Source organism: Pan troglodytes, chromosome 9, assembly GCF_028858775.2.
Source record: "Pan troglodytes isolate AG18354 chromosome 9, NHGRI_mPanTro3-v2.0_pri, whole genome shotgun sequence".
In the NCBI taxonomy this organism is placed as follows: domain Eukaryota; kingdom Metazoa; phylum Chordata; class Mammalia; order Primates; family Hominidae; genus Pan; species Pan troglodytes.
In genome coordinates, this window is record NC_072407.2 from 15,988,084 (window position 1) to 16,005,021 (window position 16,938).

The following is a 16,938-nucleotide window of genomic DNA, read 5'->3' on the forward strand; positions in this document are numbered from 1 at the left end:
TCACGCCTGTAATCCCAGAACTTTGGGAGGCCTAGGCAGTTGAATCACTTGAGGTCAGGAGTTCGAGACCAGCCTGGCCAACATGGTGAAACCCCATCTCTACTAAATATACAAAACTTAGCCAGGCGTGGTGGCATGTGCCTGTAATCCCAGCTACTCGGGAGGCTGCAGCAGGAGAATCACTTAAACCTGGGAGGTGGAGGTTGCAGTGAGCTGAGATCACACCACTGCACTCTGGCCTGGGTGACAGAGTGAGACTCTGTCTCAAAAAAACAAAACAAAACAAAACAAAAAACAAAAGAAAGAAAAAGAGAAGATTCCAACTAACTCCTTACTTCCACCGACATTGAGAACTTCCATTCCAGTGACTTAGAGATAATTACTACAAACTTTTCTGAGGAGAGGAGGAAGGGGGAGGAGCATATTCTTCTAGAGATTTCTATGCTTATACTGGTGTACATATTTATAACACCATCTTTCAGTACACAAATGCCATACATACTATCCTGCAAGTTTCTTTTTCTTATTATATCTTGATCTTCTATCTCACCTTTTTTAAAATAAACTTTTCATTTTTGCATAATTTTGGATTTACAGTAGAGTAGCATATTAACATTTTACATAATCAAGGTGTGTCCGGAGTTGGTTCCTTCTGGTGAATTCTTGGTCTCGCTGACTTCACAAATGAAGCCATGGACCTTCACGGTGACTGTTACAGCTTTTAAAGGTGGCACAGTCCCAAAGAGTGAGCAGCAGCAAGATTTACTGTGAAGAACGAAAGAACAAAGCTTCCACAGTATGGAAGGTGACTCACGGCTTGCCGCTTCTGGCTGGGGTGGCCAGCTTTTATTCCCTCATTTGTCCTCGCCCACGTCCTGCTGATTGGTTCATTTTACAGAGTGCTGATTGGTCCATTTTACAGAGTGCTGATTGGTGCATTTACAATCCTTTAGCTAGACACAGAGCACTGATTGGTGCGTTTACAATCCTCTAGCTAGACAGAAAAGTTCTCCAAGTCCCCACTCGACCCAGGAAGTCCAGCTGGCTTCACCTCTCAAAGGTACTTTTGTCAAAAATAAGAAATTAACATTGGTACATTAATATTAACCAAAGTCTGACTTTGAATTTCACTAGTGTTTTCACTAATGTTCTTTTTTGTTCCAGGATCCAGTCTAAGACATCATGTTGCATTTAGTCCATAACAGTTTTTATTTTTTCTACCTCATTCTATTTGAATAACTGCATAGTATTCTATAGTATGAGTGTACCACAATTTACATGATCCTACTGACAAATATTTATATTATTTCTAGTTTTGCATTATTACAAACAATGCTATAATGAACATCAATACACATATGTCTTTGTACACTTGTACTGTAGGATAATCTTAGAATTGTTGGGTGAAAGAATAGGCACATTTGAAATTTTTTATATACATTGACATATTGCCTTTAAAATGTTTTTAATAACTCATATTCCACCAAATTCAAACAAGAGTTTTTATTTGCCCATAAATTTTGCTAATCTAAGAGCGAAATGTCATTTCATTGTTTTCATTTGCAGTTATTTAATTATGAGTACATTTGAGTATCTTTTCAGATATTTATTGGCAGTTTATATTTCATTTTTAATGAGGTGCTAACTTACCTTCTAAGCATGCTTCTCTTGGGTTGTTCATCTTTTCCTTATTGATTTATAAGCAGTCTTTTAAACTGAAAAAATTAGCCATTTGGCATATTTGTTATGAATATTTTTCCAGATGATATTTTGTCTTTTGACTTTATTTATATTAATCTTTGCTATACATGAGATAAAATTTTTTAATTACCATCTTTCCCTTTACACTTCTGGCTTTTATTTTGTTTCAAATCAATATTATTATAAAATATTCACCTTTGTATACATTATTTCTAATTCTCACAATGCTATCAAGTAATTATTACAACTCAGTCTTCACATTCTCAAGGAATATTGAGATCTCTTCAAATGACAAATTTATAAATATTACTCTATTTCAAAGACATTATGAAATCATTTCAGAAAGTTTAACACTGTGACTCCAACTTTATTTTGCTAGATTCCTTCCTATTCTTGCACCTTAAAATTTAGGCACTTGCAGACCCCAAAGAAAGTTGAGTGAATTGTGGTCAATTTATCTTTGGTTGCCTTAGGCGCTGATATTTGCCTCTCCTCCTTCAATATGTTTACCAAGGTATTTTCCGTTGACGTGAGCCTCTTTTTAATACTGTTGAATGCACTGACCTATTAACCTTTTCTTTATGAATTTCTTCAGCTTAGAAAGAGGCAAGCAAGCACTTCTGTGGCAATGATTTTTATCTTTATAAAATGTCAATAGAAAAATGCTACTTTAGGTCACAGAACCAATCTTTTTTTTGAGGTCACAGTGGGTTAAGAGCCCCACAAATGTCCTCACTCGCTTACCTCATGAAAATATTTATACAAATGTTCCTAGGTTTCTCCCAGATTACATTTTCCTGAGCATCATTTTTTCTATTCTCATCTTCACACCAAAAGTTAGTCATCTTTTCAATATTCAGTGGTTTTTAACTTAATTGATGAGCTTTTTTTCCTTAGTGGATGCGCTCATTTAAATAGTTTCCCAAATTACTTTTTCTTGTTTCCTTATTGATGGTGTCTTTTCCATCATAAATATAAGCCATTGACTAATTTTACATCCCACTCTTTAACTTAGACAGAAGGCCTATTTTGTGGCTAAGATCCATCACTTTAATAATTTCTTCAATCTCATTACTAATAATTGAGTTTCTTTTCAGAGCCATTTTCCACAAAGAAAATTCATGGAAGAACTACATAAGTGGAGAAGAGTAGGCAGAAATGAGACTACGTCAAAGTGTAGTTGCCGTATGATTAACAAGACTTACTCACTAGCTAAGTGACTAGTTTATTTATTCAACATGAATTTAAAAGCACCTACTATATGCCAGGTACTGTGAGGGTTGGGCATTCCCTCATGAAATCAGTCTATTGCTAGGATAATTATAGCCAGCATATATTGATTGCTTAGTATTTGTCAGGTAGTGTATGTTGAGTGCTTTAAACAGTTTATATGCATTTCCTCACTTGTAAGATGGGGATATTAGAAGTACTTATGCATAAAGTTGTTGAGAGAACTGAATAAAAAATATGTGCAAAGGGGCTGGGCGCAGTGGTTCACACCTGTAATCCCAGCACTTTGGGAGACCAAGGCAGGCGGATCACGAGATCAGGAGCTCGAGACCAGCCTGATCAACATGGTAAAACCCCGTCTCTACTAAAAATACAAAAATTAGCCGGACATGGTGGCGCGTGCCTGTAATCCCAGCTACTCAGGAGGCTGAGGCAGAAGAATCGCTTGAACCTGGGAGGCGGAGGTTGCAGTGAGCCGAGATTGTGCCACTGCACTACAGCCTGGCCAAAAGGAGACCGTCTCAGACAAAAAAAAAAAAAAAAAAAAAAAAAAAAGCAAAGGATCTAGAGCAGGGCTCAATCTATATATTCAACCAATTTTTTTTTTTTTTTTGAGACAGGGTCTCTCTCGTCACCCAGGCTGGAGTCCAGTTGTGTGATCTCGGCTCACTTCAGCCTCGACCTCCCAGGCTCAAGGGATCCTCCCACCTCAGCTTCCTGTGTAGCTGAGACTACAGGGGTGCACCACACCCGGCTAATTTTTTATTTTTTTGTAGAGATGGGGTCTCCCGATGTGGCCTAGGCTTGTCTTGAACTCCTGGGCTCAAGTGATCCTCTTGCGGCAGCTTCCCAAAGTGCTGGGATTACAGGCGTTAGCCACTATGCCTGTCTATTCAACCAATTTCTTTTTTTTTTTTTTTTTTTTTTTTGAGACAGAGTTTCACTCTTTTGCCCAGGCTGGAGTGCAATGGTGCAGTCTCAGCACACTGCAGCTCACTCAGCCCCGCCCCAGGTTCAAATGATTTTCCTATTTCAGCCTCCTGAGTAGCTGGTATTATAGGCGCCTGTAACCATGTCCAGCTAATTTTTTTTTTTTTTTAGTAGAGATGGGGTTTCACAATGTTGGCCAGGCTGGTCTCGAACTCCTGACCTCAGGTGATCCACCTGCCTTGGCCCCCTAAAGTGCTAGGATTACAGGGGTGAGCCACCGCACCCGGCCTCAACCAATCTTAACTGCTGTAGTTTTGTGATTATTATTACTTTCTTTACTAGTTACTATAACAACCTTGTGAAGAGAGGCTGTTATCATCCCCATTTTACAGATAAGAAAACTGAAGCTTGGTGGATTTAAGAGATCTACCCAAGGCATGTCACACAGTTAATAATAATAGAGGTAGGATTCAAATTCAAATAATGTATTTTCAGCTTACTCTTTCAACCACTTAGCTCTTTGGTCTTCTGTACTCTGGCTAACGTAAAAAGTTCAAATTTCCTTTCTATCACAATTACGCTACATGTCATGGACTTTTCCAGTCAACATGGCAAATGTTAAACTGATAAATGCCAAGGGTCTACTTTATTGCCCCCATTTTATAGTTGAGAAAATGGAGGTTCAGACAGGTCTTATATGGAGGAAGTGGCAGAGTTTGGATTTCAAAACAGGTAAATCTGGCTCCAAAGCCACATTACACTGACTAAAGATTTTCTCCTTAACCTTATTAAAACATAGTCATGGTGAAATTTTCCTTTCATTTTTATAATACACATTTAACCTTCTATTTTCACTGGTTCTTAAATTGTATAATGTGACTTTGACTACATGCTTAGACTTGTGCAGTGAAGAGTCTTGAAATATAAAAGAAAGAAAATAAAATCTTAAGTATTGCCATGAACATTTAAAAATATACCTTTTATTTTGGAATAATTTTATGCTTTCAAGGAAGTTACAAAGATAGGACAAAGAGTCTGTATATACCTCCTCCACTTTCCCCCATTGCTTATATCTTGCATTACCACATTACACTTATAAAAACTAAGAAACTATCAGCAATGAACAAGTGGAATTTGAAATATAAAACGCATTACCATTTACATTAGAACCCCCCAAAATCATACTTACATATAAATCTAACCAAATATGCATTATATATATATATATATATGGAAAGTGACAAAACTCTAATGAAAGCTATCAAAGAACTAAATAAAGGAAGAGATATTCCATGTTCATGGATAGGAAGATTCAAAATTGTCAAGATGTCAGTTTTTCTCAACTTGATCTACAGATTCAGTGCAATCTCAATCACAATTCTGGCAAGTTATTTTGAGGATATTGACAAACTGATTCTGAAGTTTATATAGAGAGGCAAAAGACCCAGAATAGCCAACTCAATATTGAAGAAGAACAAAGTCAAAGGGCTGACTTCCAGACTTACTTTAAAGCTACAGTAGTCAAGACAGTGTGGCATTGGTGAAAGAATAGACAAACAGATTAATGGAACATAATAGAGAGCCCAGAAATAGACCCACGTAAATATAGGCAACTAATCTTTGACAAAGGAGCAAAGGCAATATAATGGAGAAAAAAGTCTTTTCAACAAATGGTGCTGGAACAATTTTATGTTCACATGCAAAGAAACAAATCTAGCCACGGACCTTATACTGTTCACAAAAATGAACTCAAAATGGATCATAGACCTAAATGTAAACTTTAAAACTATAACACTCCTAGATGATAACAAAGGAGAAAACCTAGATGACTTTGCGTTTGGTGATAACTTTTCAGATACACCACCACAGACATGATCCATGAAATAAGTAATTGATAAGCTGGGCTTTGTTAAAATTAAAAATTTCTGCTGTGTGACAGACAATGTCAAGAGAATGAGAAGATGAGGCACCGATAGGGAGAAAATGTTTGCAAATGACACATCTGATAAAGAACTGTTATCCAAAATATACCAAGAACTATTAAAAGTCAATAATAAGAAAATGAACAACCCAATTAAAAAAATGGGCAAAAGACCCGAACAGACACCTTACCAAAGAAGATAAGTATATGAAAAGATGTTCAACACCATATGTCATTAGGGAATTGCAAATTAAAACAAGGAGAGATACCACTATACATGTATTAGAATGGTCAAAATCAAAACTCTGATGATGTCAAATACTGGCAAAGATGTGGTGGAGTAACGGGAACTCTCATTCATGGATGGTGGGAATGAAAAATGGCACAACCACTTTGGAATGTTTAGTTTTGTAAAACTACGCAGTTTTTTTTTTTTTTACAAAACTATGTAAAAAACAATGTAAACAAACTATGTAAAAAAAACTATGTAAAACATGCAGTTTTTTTCTTTTTGTTTTTTTTACAAAACTAAAAATACCCTTATTGTGCAATCTATCAATCATGCTCTTTGGTACTTACCAAAATGAATTGAAAATTTACACATACACAAAAATGTGCATATAGATGGTTGTATTTACTTTATTGGTAATTGCCAAAACTTGGAAGCAACCAAGATGTCTTTCAGTAGGTGAATGGATAAATGAACTGTGGTACACCCAGATGATCGAATATTATTCAGTGCTAAAAGGAAATGAACTATCAAGCCATGAAAAAACATGGAGGAAACTTAAATGCATATTACTAGGCGAAAGAGCCAATTTGAAAAGCCCACATACCATGATTCCAACACTCTGGAAAAGGTAAACCTATGAAGACAGTAAAAAGATCAGTGAATGCCAGGAGTTAGGAGAGACAGAGGGATTAATAGGCAGAACACAGCAGATTTGGAGGGCGGTGAAACTATTCTGTATGATACTGCAATGGTGGATATATATCATTATATATTTATCAAAACACATGGAATGTACAACACCAAGAACGAACCCTAATGTAAACTATGGACTTTGGATGATAATGATATATCAATGTAGGTTCATCAGTTGTAACAAATGTACCACTGTGGTGGGAGCTGTCAATAGTGGAGAGGGTGTGTGTGTAGGGACAGTGGGTGTATGAGAACTCTCTGTGCTTTCAGCTCAATTTTGCTGTAAACCTAAAATTGCTCTAAAAAATAAAGTTTAATTACAATTTCTTCTCATTTACTATTTAAATATAGTCTTTGCTGTGAATAATAAAAACAAAGGCTGGGCACGGTGGCTTATGCCTGTAATCCCAGCACTTTGGGAGGTCGAGCAGGTGGATCACCTGAGGTCAGGAGTTCGAGACCAGCCTGGCCAACATGGTGAAACCCTGTCTTTACTAAAAATAAAAATCTGCTGGGCGTGGTGGTGTGCACCCGTAATCCCTGCTACTCAGGAGGCTGAGGCAGGAGAATCGCTTCAACCCAGGAGGCAGAGGTTGCAGTGAGCCAAGATCACACCACTGCACTCCAGCCTGGGCAACAAGAGGAAAACTCCATCTCAATAATAATAATAATAATAATAATAAAGTGTATTAAATTTTTAAAAAAACATTTTAAAAACTAAGAAATGAATATTAGAACATAAATATTAACCAAATACACATTTTATTTGAGTTTTACCATTTTTTTTTGTTAACGGCTTCTTCCTGTTTCAGGATCCAATTCAGAGTGCCACATTGCATTTACTTGTCATATTTCCTCAGTTTCCTCTGGTCTATGACAGTGTCTCAGTTTTTCATTGTTTTTCATGACCTTAACAGTCTTGAGGAATACTGACCAGGCATCCTGTAGAATGTCCTCCAAACTGGGTTTGTGTGATTTTTTTTTCATACTTTGACTGGGGTTATACTATGAACATTTTCATTTGAAAAGGAAAAGGAAAATATTCCCAAATAAATTATAAGAAAAATCATCAGCCTCTGACCTACACCAGTTTTGGCATTTGGTTTTTGTTTTTAACTCAACACCAATTTATTAATGACCTACTATGTGCTAGGCATTGTTCTAGACATTGAGGATGCATTATGGACAACCAGTTTAGATTGGATTATCATAAAAGGCCTTTTCGAAGATTTAACATTTGAGAAGCCCAAATGACAAGATTGAACTAGATAAGAGAAAAGATCTAGGGGAAGAATATTTCAGGGAAAGGAAATAACTACTACAAAGGCTTTGGGGCAGAGACAAACTTTATGTGTTTAAAAAGCTCAATAAAGGCAAAGTGGCTGGGTCATTGGGCGTAAGAGGAAGAGTGGCAGATGACTGGAGCAAGACAGACAGGGGTTTGATTACATTGGATCTCACAGGCTATAGCAAAGAATATGAATTTTATTCTAAGAGGGATGAGATGTCTTTGGAAGATTTGGAAGGGATATGACATATTTTTGAAAGATCACTCTGGTTACTCTATGGAATATGGATTGTTGAGGGATAAGATTAGAAACAGGAACCCAGTTAGGAGGTAACTGCAGTAGTCCAGGCAAAAGAATAAAGTAATTGGAGTGGGATGTGCAGTAGTGGATAGAAGGAAAAGTGGATGGATTTGAGATGTGTTTCAGAGGTGGAAGCAACAACCCATATGAAGGGATTGAATGTAAGATGAAGAGTGTCAGGTTTTTGGTTTGATAAACTGAATTGATGACAGTGTAATTTATCAAGGTGGAGAAGAACTGATAGAGGATATGTTGCAGGAGGTAGGGGAGGCTTGGAAATCAAATGTTCTGTTCAGGTCAAGTTTAAATTTGGGATGTATTGAGCCATTAAAAAGGTAGATATATGAGTTTACAGCCTATAGGAGAGGTGAGGACAGGAGACGTAACATTCACATATAAATAAACACATATCCATGTAATCTCAGTAATAATATATTAGGAAGAGTAGCCATATATTTGTATTTGTCCATTTATTCATTAATCAATTCATGAATCCACATACTTATTCCACAAATATTCATTGTATACTTACCATCTTATCAGGCTCTCCTGCAATAGTCAAGCCAGTGGCCTATAAAGAAAAGAGTGTGCAATCAGAAAACGGGGATTGTAGGAAGAAAATGTTAGACTTTCTTTTTATATTTATTTTAATCTAAAAACTCAAAATTAAATCTTACTTATATTGAATATACAAACACCGGCATCTCACTACTCCTGAGTGAGAAGTGTGAGTTCTGCAATGTAGAGAATTCAGAGATTCCTTCATTTTCTTTTAGTATGTTGTCACTTATTCCAGTTTATGTGGGCTGGGTTAAGTAGATTTATCAATTACATTCTTATTTCATTATATCAACCTTTACTAAAATGAAAGTGACTAAAAAGGATTTCTGCAAAGACAACATGAGTTTGAAATAATATTGCAAGCATAAGCAAAAAAGATGACAGAGATGACATTTTTACTTCTAGGGTGAGCACTACAGCACTGGCCAGCACTACAGAAGACACCTTACTAAGTCATGGGATGACATTTTGAAAATAAAAGTTTGGAAATATTTCCATCATGTGATTTTGATGCAAAAATGATATATGTGAGCCACCCAAGTCTGGGACTATGGTGAAGCAAATGGTTTTCAAGGTGAAAACCATTCACCTTGGGCACAAAATTTAAGGGGGGGTGCCAAAAATTCAATAATCAAGACAACTAATCTTAATACAATATTTTAAAAAGTCAAAATTTATCTTAATCAATCCATGATAATCAAAATATCAAAACCTTAAAGACAAGATCTATAACTCCCAAAACTCATACATGACTACTTAAAACTTGAAGATAGAAATTTTCAACCTCTTAAAAATCTTCTAAGCAATTTATTCCAAAGAGCTTTGAACCCATTTGTAAAAATATAAAAATGCAACATCTTCTGGTTGACATCAGGAAAGACGGAACACTACTAGCTGAATTTCAATAAAAACCTTTGCATGGTTGTTGGATGGAATGGATAAAAATGAAACTTTTTTCATATCAGTTTTTTTTTTTTTAAATCGTTCTAAACATGCATTAGGAAGAGTGGCCAAAGATGTACTTCCTCCTTTAGGATCTACATCTTTGTGAGTTACCTTTTTTTCAGCTTATGACAGCTATTAAAACCAAGTACAAAAATAACCTGACGTTCAATCAGACATTTTAATAACTATTTCACGAAGTATTAAAGATTTTTAAAACGAACGAAACCTAGTCAATCATATTGATTTCCTTAAATATTTTTAGTGAGAATAACAAAGATTTTTATACCATTAATATTGAAAATAACTAAGTTATTTTAAATGTTTATTTCATCTTTGTCTTAGCCTTTTTACATTTTACAAATGTTTTATAATTCTGCACACAGCAGGACACGTATAAAACTTATATAAGTATATGGATTTTTTTTTTGGTAACGGGATTACAATAAAAAAAGTTTGGAGAACACAAGTGCAGGCAGCTAATGCTGTGGGTGTTAGGAACATGACAAGATTATATTATCTCAGCATGCTGTAAGATCACTGTATCCATAAAAGTCTTCATGAAGGAGCCCCGCCGAGTCTCCATAATGGAAGTAGGATTTGGAGAAATGACTTCTGCAAACTTTGTTTAGTATAACACAAAGCACCATGCTTACTACTAGAGAAGATTAAAATTCTCTAAAAACCTTGTTAACGGAGATCACAGGTTGAAGCATACTGCAGCTCTACTCCTGGAAGGCTAGCTCAGTCTCAGACTTGGCCCTGATGGAGAAGGAAGTTCCCTGGAAGAGGGCAGGGGAGCGCCTCTCCAATGTAGTTGCGGGGGGCGGGCGGTGAGGACACCGCTTCATAAGGGAAGGGGTGGCTGCCTCCCCCAGAAGGGGGTGGCCCCTGAGGTCCCTCCAGCTGGGGGCCCTTGAGAGGGAGGGTGGGGAGAGGGGAAAAAACGTCAGGAGAGTGAACGGGAGCAAATAAAACGCTGTCCATTCTCTGACTGGAAGGGCCAGAGCCGTGTCTAAGGGCGGGGGCCGGGAGGTGGCCCGCGGTGGTGTCTCTACCAGGACGAGGCCTGGGGTATCTGAAGAGGGGATGACGTCCAGGCGCTTTGCTAAAGGGAAGCCAGAAGGGTATGAGTTGCTAGGGTCAGAGATGTGGCTTTCGGCTCGAGTCTTTCCCTGCAGGGCAGAGAGTCCGAAGAGCCCGAGAAGGCAGGGAGGACAGTGGGCCTGGTCCTTCCCCAGCCGGCAGAGGGAGTCCCGAGATGGAACGTCCAGCTCTCCTCTAACGAAAAGCGTTTGCATGGCTGTCTCGCCAATTCTGTACCTCCCGGGGCTGAGGAAGAGCCGAGGTGACTAGAAGCTAGCGACAGGTGCCGGCCACCTCGGACGCCAGGCGCCGGGCTTGGAGCCCGACGGGCCGAATTCTCGCGAGAGCGGCCGCCGCCATTTTTCCATTGATTGCAGCGGGCTGGGGGAGGGGCCGACGACGAAGGCGGCTGTGGTAGCGGCGGCGGCGGCGGCGGAGCCCTGGGTCGGTGTCTGCGCGCTGGTGTCTGAGGCCCAGGCTGAGGCCTCCGCTATTGCTGGAGCGCAGGCGGCGGAGAGGATGACTGCCGCTGCCATTCTCTCTTGAGCTAGCGAGCCGCCGCCACCCTCCACCCTCCCCCGGCAGGGCGGAGAGGAGCGGCCGGAGTCAGCGATGGTGCCCGGCGAGGAGAACCAACTGGTCCCGAAAGAGGTGAGGGGCCCCAGAGGAGGTTAGGCCTTAGGCCTGCGGCCGCTCGAGGCAACACAGGCCCGGGCCGGGGTTCGGCTGCGGGCCCGGCCGGGGTGCAGGCTCGGCTGTGGGGGAATGAGGAGGCGTGAGGCAGTCGGGGGTGGACGGTGGGTGCGGCGAGCAGTTGGGAGACCCGCTGGCTCTAGGGGCCGGGGAGCGGACCTCCCGCCTCGGGTTTTATGGGGCTGGACGAATAAAGGAGCGGACGGGAAAGAATCAGGTTCTGCTTTAGGGGAGAAGGTGGCCTTTTAAGTTCTTGTTTAACGTGTCGAGCCGGGAGAGATCATTTCAGAGAAAACATTCTGGAACAGTTGCCTATGGGCACGGCAGGGTGACGGTGCTGCTTCTGGGTTTGACAGTGGCAGCGTATAGCTTTCAGCGCTTGTGAAATCTACACCCAAGTGAGATCTGTGGGAGGGCAGACTTAACTGTTACGACTTTTTTTTCAACTCCTGTTACTTGGTAGTACTATTGGCCTGCCTAAATGGGGCCTACCGAAGATCGTGGAAAAGTAGTACATGGGACATTAATGTAAAGGAAGGAGATAGGAGAACATTACCACATGGAGAGCTGAACTCTTTTTTTTTTTTTTTTTTTGAGGTTGGGTTGTGTATGCCAATTTGAGTGACTTCTTAAATTCTTAAAAGCAAGTGATACGAGAAGCCTTGACTACTTGGCTTCTCTTGAATAGTAGTAGAAGATTAAGGGTAGAATCCAGCACTGGCCAGCGAATTTCAACGTATTAATAGTATCTCTGTTGGCTTTATAAATATCTTCGGCGTATTCAAATGTGTATTTTTAACTGGCTGATCATCAGGCTAATGCTTTGGATTTTTATTTCTCATATACCTTAAATAGAGACAAGTGTTGGATTGAAATTAGCTGTGTGGGATCTTGAAATTAATGAGTGATCATTACAGATTCTTAAATTTTTTTGTGTCTGTTTTACTTGTTTTGTAGCAATTCTTTGCTACTTAAGCAAGCTCTGACAGTATGCAAAGGTGATATTATTGGAGTTATGTACCTGTATGATACAAGTATTTTCTCAGCTTTGTCAGAAGGGCAGTGATAGTTGTTTTGCAAGGACGATTTTTGTAAAAGGCAGAGAGTTATGTGTCAGTATTTGTTCATCAAGCGTCACCAACTCTGTGCAAAGCAGATAAACAGATGAGTTAATCAGAATTCTTGCCTTGGGAACTTTCTGAGCTACTAAGAAAGGGAACACTAGTGTTTGTTGAACTCCAATTAGGGACTAGGTACTTTACCACGTAAGTAATTCTTATGCAAGGAAGGAAGTGATAGGTGCTGTAAGAAAGGTATAAATGTGTATTTCGTTTTAGAGCTTCATATTGCTGGTTTTCATTTTTATAAAAAACAAAATTCTTTCTTAATTTTTTGACCATTAGAAAAATATCATATAGGTGGAACTCTGCTTTAAGAAAACCCAACATTAGATTTATTTCCTTAATAACTCGATTTATAGAAAACATGATATGATAATAGATACCGAGCTTTGCAGAAACATCTGTTGTGTAAAAAGTGATAACAGCAATGGAAGTTTAAAGATTAAATGCCTGTCCTTTTAAGATTAATTCCCTTCCCTGAGGCTTTAAATTCATCACAACTTATTTTTTTTTCCCTTTCTTCTTTTTATGGACCATATGCCTTTATTGTCTATTCCTTAGTCTCATCTTCAGTCTTCTTTTTCCCTGGTTCCTTTCATGATTCCTGGAAGCATGATCTGTGGTTCTTACCTTTTATAGCTAGCCAACTAGCTTTTTCTTCTTTGATGGCCACACTCATTCTTTATTAAAGTGATTGCCTCCAGTTCCATATTTGCTTCTGGGTTACTGGAAACTTTTTCTGAAAATCACCAGTTATCTCTTAAATGACCAAATTCTTTGACTTTTTTTTTTCTTGCCTCTTCTGCTGTTCGAATTCTCTGCAGGATCTGATAGTTTTTTTTAAAAAACAATTTCTTGATTTTAGTGATACTCCACTTTTCTGGTCATTTTCCCACCTGTTTGTCCTATCTGCCCACTCATTTAGTCAAGGCCTTTCTCTTCTTTTTTGTATTCTTAATTAGCACTTTTGTGTGATCCTTGAAGCTCCGGGACAGGTCCTTTTAAACAGTAGTAGAATCATACAGTGCTAGAGCTAAGAGAAAGCATAATCATCATCTAAGTTACCCCTCCACTTTACAGTTAAGGGAGTTAGGCCCAGAAGATTGAAAGTGACTTGTTCAGGGTCAAATAATGAGTAAATGGCAGACCTAGTGCTAGAACTCACTTCCTTTGCTACTATTCCCTTGATTATACTCTATTTTACAGAGTCCTGCATGTAATTTAGAGGCTCTGTAAGAATAGTTTGTAACTCTCTAAGTACATATATATGTGAAAATAAATGGCAAATTAAAAAATTTCTTGCATTTATTTTAATGGCTTATTATCAATAATCTAAAGATTTTTTTTTTTTTGAGGACCTTTGTATAGGGAACCTCTGACCCCTGCTAGATTTAGATCTCGGTTAGATGTGGGCATGTGTGCGTGCGTGTGTTGGAGTGTATAGTTGTTCAGTGAATAATATATTTTGGTCCCTGAAACTCAAGGACAAATGTACCTTTAGAGGACTCTTGAAGAAGACAGCTTAGTGTAGTACAGGCATTGGCAAACCACGGCCTGTGGTCCAGATCAGTTCACAGCCTGTTTTTGTATGGCCTGTGAGTTAAGAATGAGTTTTACATTTTCGAATTGTTGAAGAAAAAAAGTCAAAAGAATTATAATAGTCTGTGACACATGAAAATAATATGTAATTCAAATTTTAGTCTTGAAACAGCTATGCCATTTATTTAGTATTTTGTATGGCTACAACAGCAGAGATGAGTAGTTGCTACAGAGACTCTATGCAGGATAAATTTGAAATTACTTAGCTTGGTATTCAAGGCCCAGTACAATTGATTCTGGCCACAACCTGTCCTTCCAGCTTATCTCTTCTCCCATGAAACAGGTTTTTAATGTAGTCAAACAGGTTTCTCTCTAACTTGCATTTCACTTCTGTTAGTGCTGCCCCCTCCTTCCTGTTCAAAACCTTCATACACATTTTTCCATAAGTACCTCATATCTCATTTATGCTAAATAGCCTTTTCTGACCATTTTAACCTTAGAGATTTCTCCCTCTTAGAAGACCTTTATATAGGAATAGAGTTCATTTGGCAATTACTAGATGGTGCTTGGCGACATCTATTATGATCTGAAACTGTAATCTACATTTTATATATTATTTGTTGTGAATTCCTTGACAGCAAAGACTTGGTATGTTTCTCTGTCTTTGCTTTTTGTTTTTGTAGGTTTTGTATTATAGGTTTAAGACAGTGTCTTTCCTGGAGCAGATATTCAGTAAATATTCGTTGATGTGGTGACAGAGTTGTAAGTAAATTTAGCATTCTAACCAATTATCCTGTCCTTGGAGGTTTTCCACAGCATCATTGGCAAGCTATTTGCCAACTTTTGCTTTAATACATACTTCTATGACTAATCTTTGATAAAATCTTTGTCTTAGAAGAGATCTGTTATTTTTAAGTTTTTGAGTTGAGAGAAGTCTAGATCTCTATAGCTGCCATCTTTTGATAGTTGCCTTACAGAAATGTTAAAGCATTTCCCATAGGATAGTTTTTCTCATCATTGAAGATGGGAGAGGGTAGCCTGAGAACTAACCTTTTCTGTTCTGAGTCTGAGCATCCTCAGTTCTTTAACTGTTTCTTAGTTCCTCTCTTTTGGACATAATCTGGGGTTTTTAGTATTCCTCCTAAATTGTTGTACCCAGAAAGAGCAAAGAGAGTGGTATCTCTTCATTGTGGTGAAGAACAGAGCTTTTCACCCGTTTCATTCTGCCGTATGTCTTTGAATTGTAGTATATTGATTTCTGCTTTGAGGTCTCTTTTAATAGCATCCCAATTTTAATTATTGTTTGGTTGCTATTTTGTTATTCTGTTTTCTTATAAGGATGTGTGTCATTAATATTCATTGAGTACTTACTGTGCATATTACTGTATTCTGCCAAATAGGAAAAACTTAGAATAGAAAAATTTGTTCTTCTCTCAAGTGTCTTATAGAATGATCAAGGGTAAGGTGCATATTTACTGATGCTTTAAAAATAATACTTAAACTGCAGTACTTAAAGTAGTGCTCATGGACTCTAAATCCAGAGAAAATGGAAAAATGAAGGAAAAAGAGTAGAAATGTAAATTCTTTATCTCTGGGTTTTTTTCTCCTGTCTTTCATGCAATCACTACTTCTGTCTGGAACTGGTTTTGGCATCTAATGATGATGATGATAGTAATAACCAGTATTTATTGAGCATTTATTTATATACCAGATACTGTTGGTTGTGCTTTGTATTAACTCATTTGAGCTTCACAGCAACCTCAGAGTACATAAGACACATTGATAGCAAAACCAACTTATTTTTATTTCTATTGTCTGACTTCTTATAAAATCCATTCATCAGTATCTATTATGGAACATGTCAAATGCATATTCTTTTAATTTTATTTCTCCTAATTAAATTACCTGAGGAAATGTGCTGCAATTGTCATTCTTGATTTTAGTGATTCTTTTAAAATGAGCCTTTTTCTTAAATTTCAGATGTTGACTCTCTCTTACCAGTAAGAGACAAGTTTGTCAAGTTATACCCGCCAGCGTTTTAAACAAATTGGAGTGTTTAATAAAAGTCAGTATTTTAGATATCATTGGAAATGCTCATTTAATGAATGAAAGCAAAAGCTGAATGCAGAATTGTATATGATTCTAATTTTGTCCAGGAAAAAATGAACAATTTAGGGTTAAATGCATTGAAAGATTAGAAGGAATACACTAAAATATTAAGAGTTGCTATTTCTGAATTTCTGGATTATTGGGATATATATTTAGACTTTCATATTTAAAAATGAGCATGTACATTATTTTCAAAAACAGAAATTGAGATGATCTGATTGTAATTTTGGGGGTATTTACATAGTGTTTTTTTTTTTTTGTGCTCACAGTTTTCCTATTTCCCCTCTCCTCTTACTCTGTATATTTGTCTTGAGTAATCGGATCCACTTGTATAGCTTCAACCTTTGATTGTGATTTACACATTTATATCTCCAGCCCTGACCCCTTCTAGATTCAGATTTCCACTGTTCTGGGTATCTGTACTTGGTTGTACTCTAGGACCCACAAATTAAATATAGGTAATATCGAACTTATTTCTTCTTCCCTTCTCACAACCCAATTCTTGGTGTTCTCCTGTTTCAGTTAGTGTTATCGCCATCTATTTATATGCTTAAGTTAGAACAGTTTTTGACTCCTCTCTTTTCCTTTTTC

The 16,938-nt window shown here is 37.9% G+C and overlaps 1 protein-coding gene and 1 long non-coding RNA gene across 4 annotated transcripts in view; one reads left to right on the forward strand and one right to left on the reverse strand.

Annotated features, from left to right (window-relative positions):
* Window positions 1-1,645: 1,645 nt before the first annotated feature.
* LOC134807329 (uncharacterized) lies at window positions 1,646-11,193 on the reverse strand. The gene is made up of 3 exons (XR_010147475.1): window positions 10,486-11,193; window positions 8,829-8,867; window positions 1,646-1,715 (listed from the first exon to the last, which is right to left on the reverse strand). It is a non-coding gene; the product is annotated as an uncharacterized LOC134807329 (long non-coding RNA).
* USP47 (ubiquitin specific peptidase 47) overlaps window positions 10,613-16,938 on the forward strand; it is a 117,357-nt gene continuing 111,031 nt past the window's right edge. The window contains exon 1 of one of the 3 annotated variants that reach the window (XM_001171097.6): window positions 10,613-11,536. In XM_001171097.6, coding sequence (XP_001171097.1) covers window positions 11,498-11,536 — 39 coding nt within the window. In that variant the 5' untranslated portion in view covers window positions 10,613-11,497. The remainder of the gene's footprint in view (window positions 11,537-16,938) is intronic. The other 2 variants (XM_001171056.6, XM_009459952.2) reach the window with 2 other exon arrangements.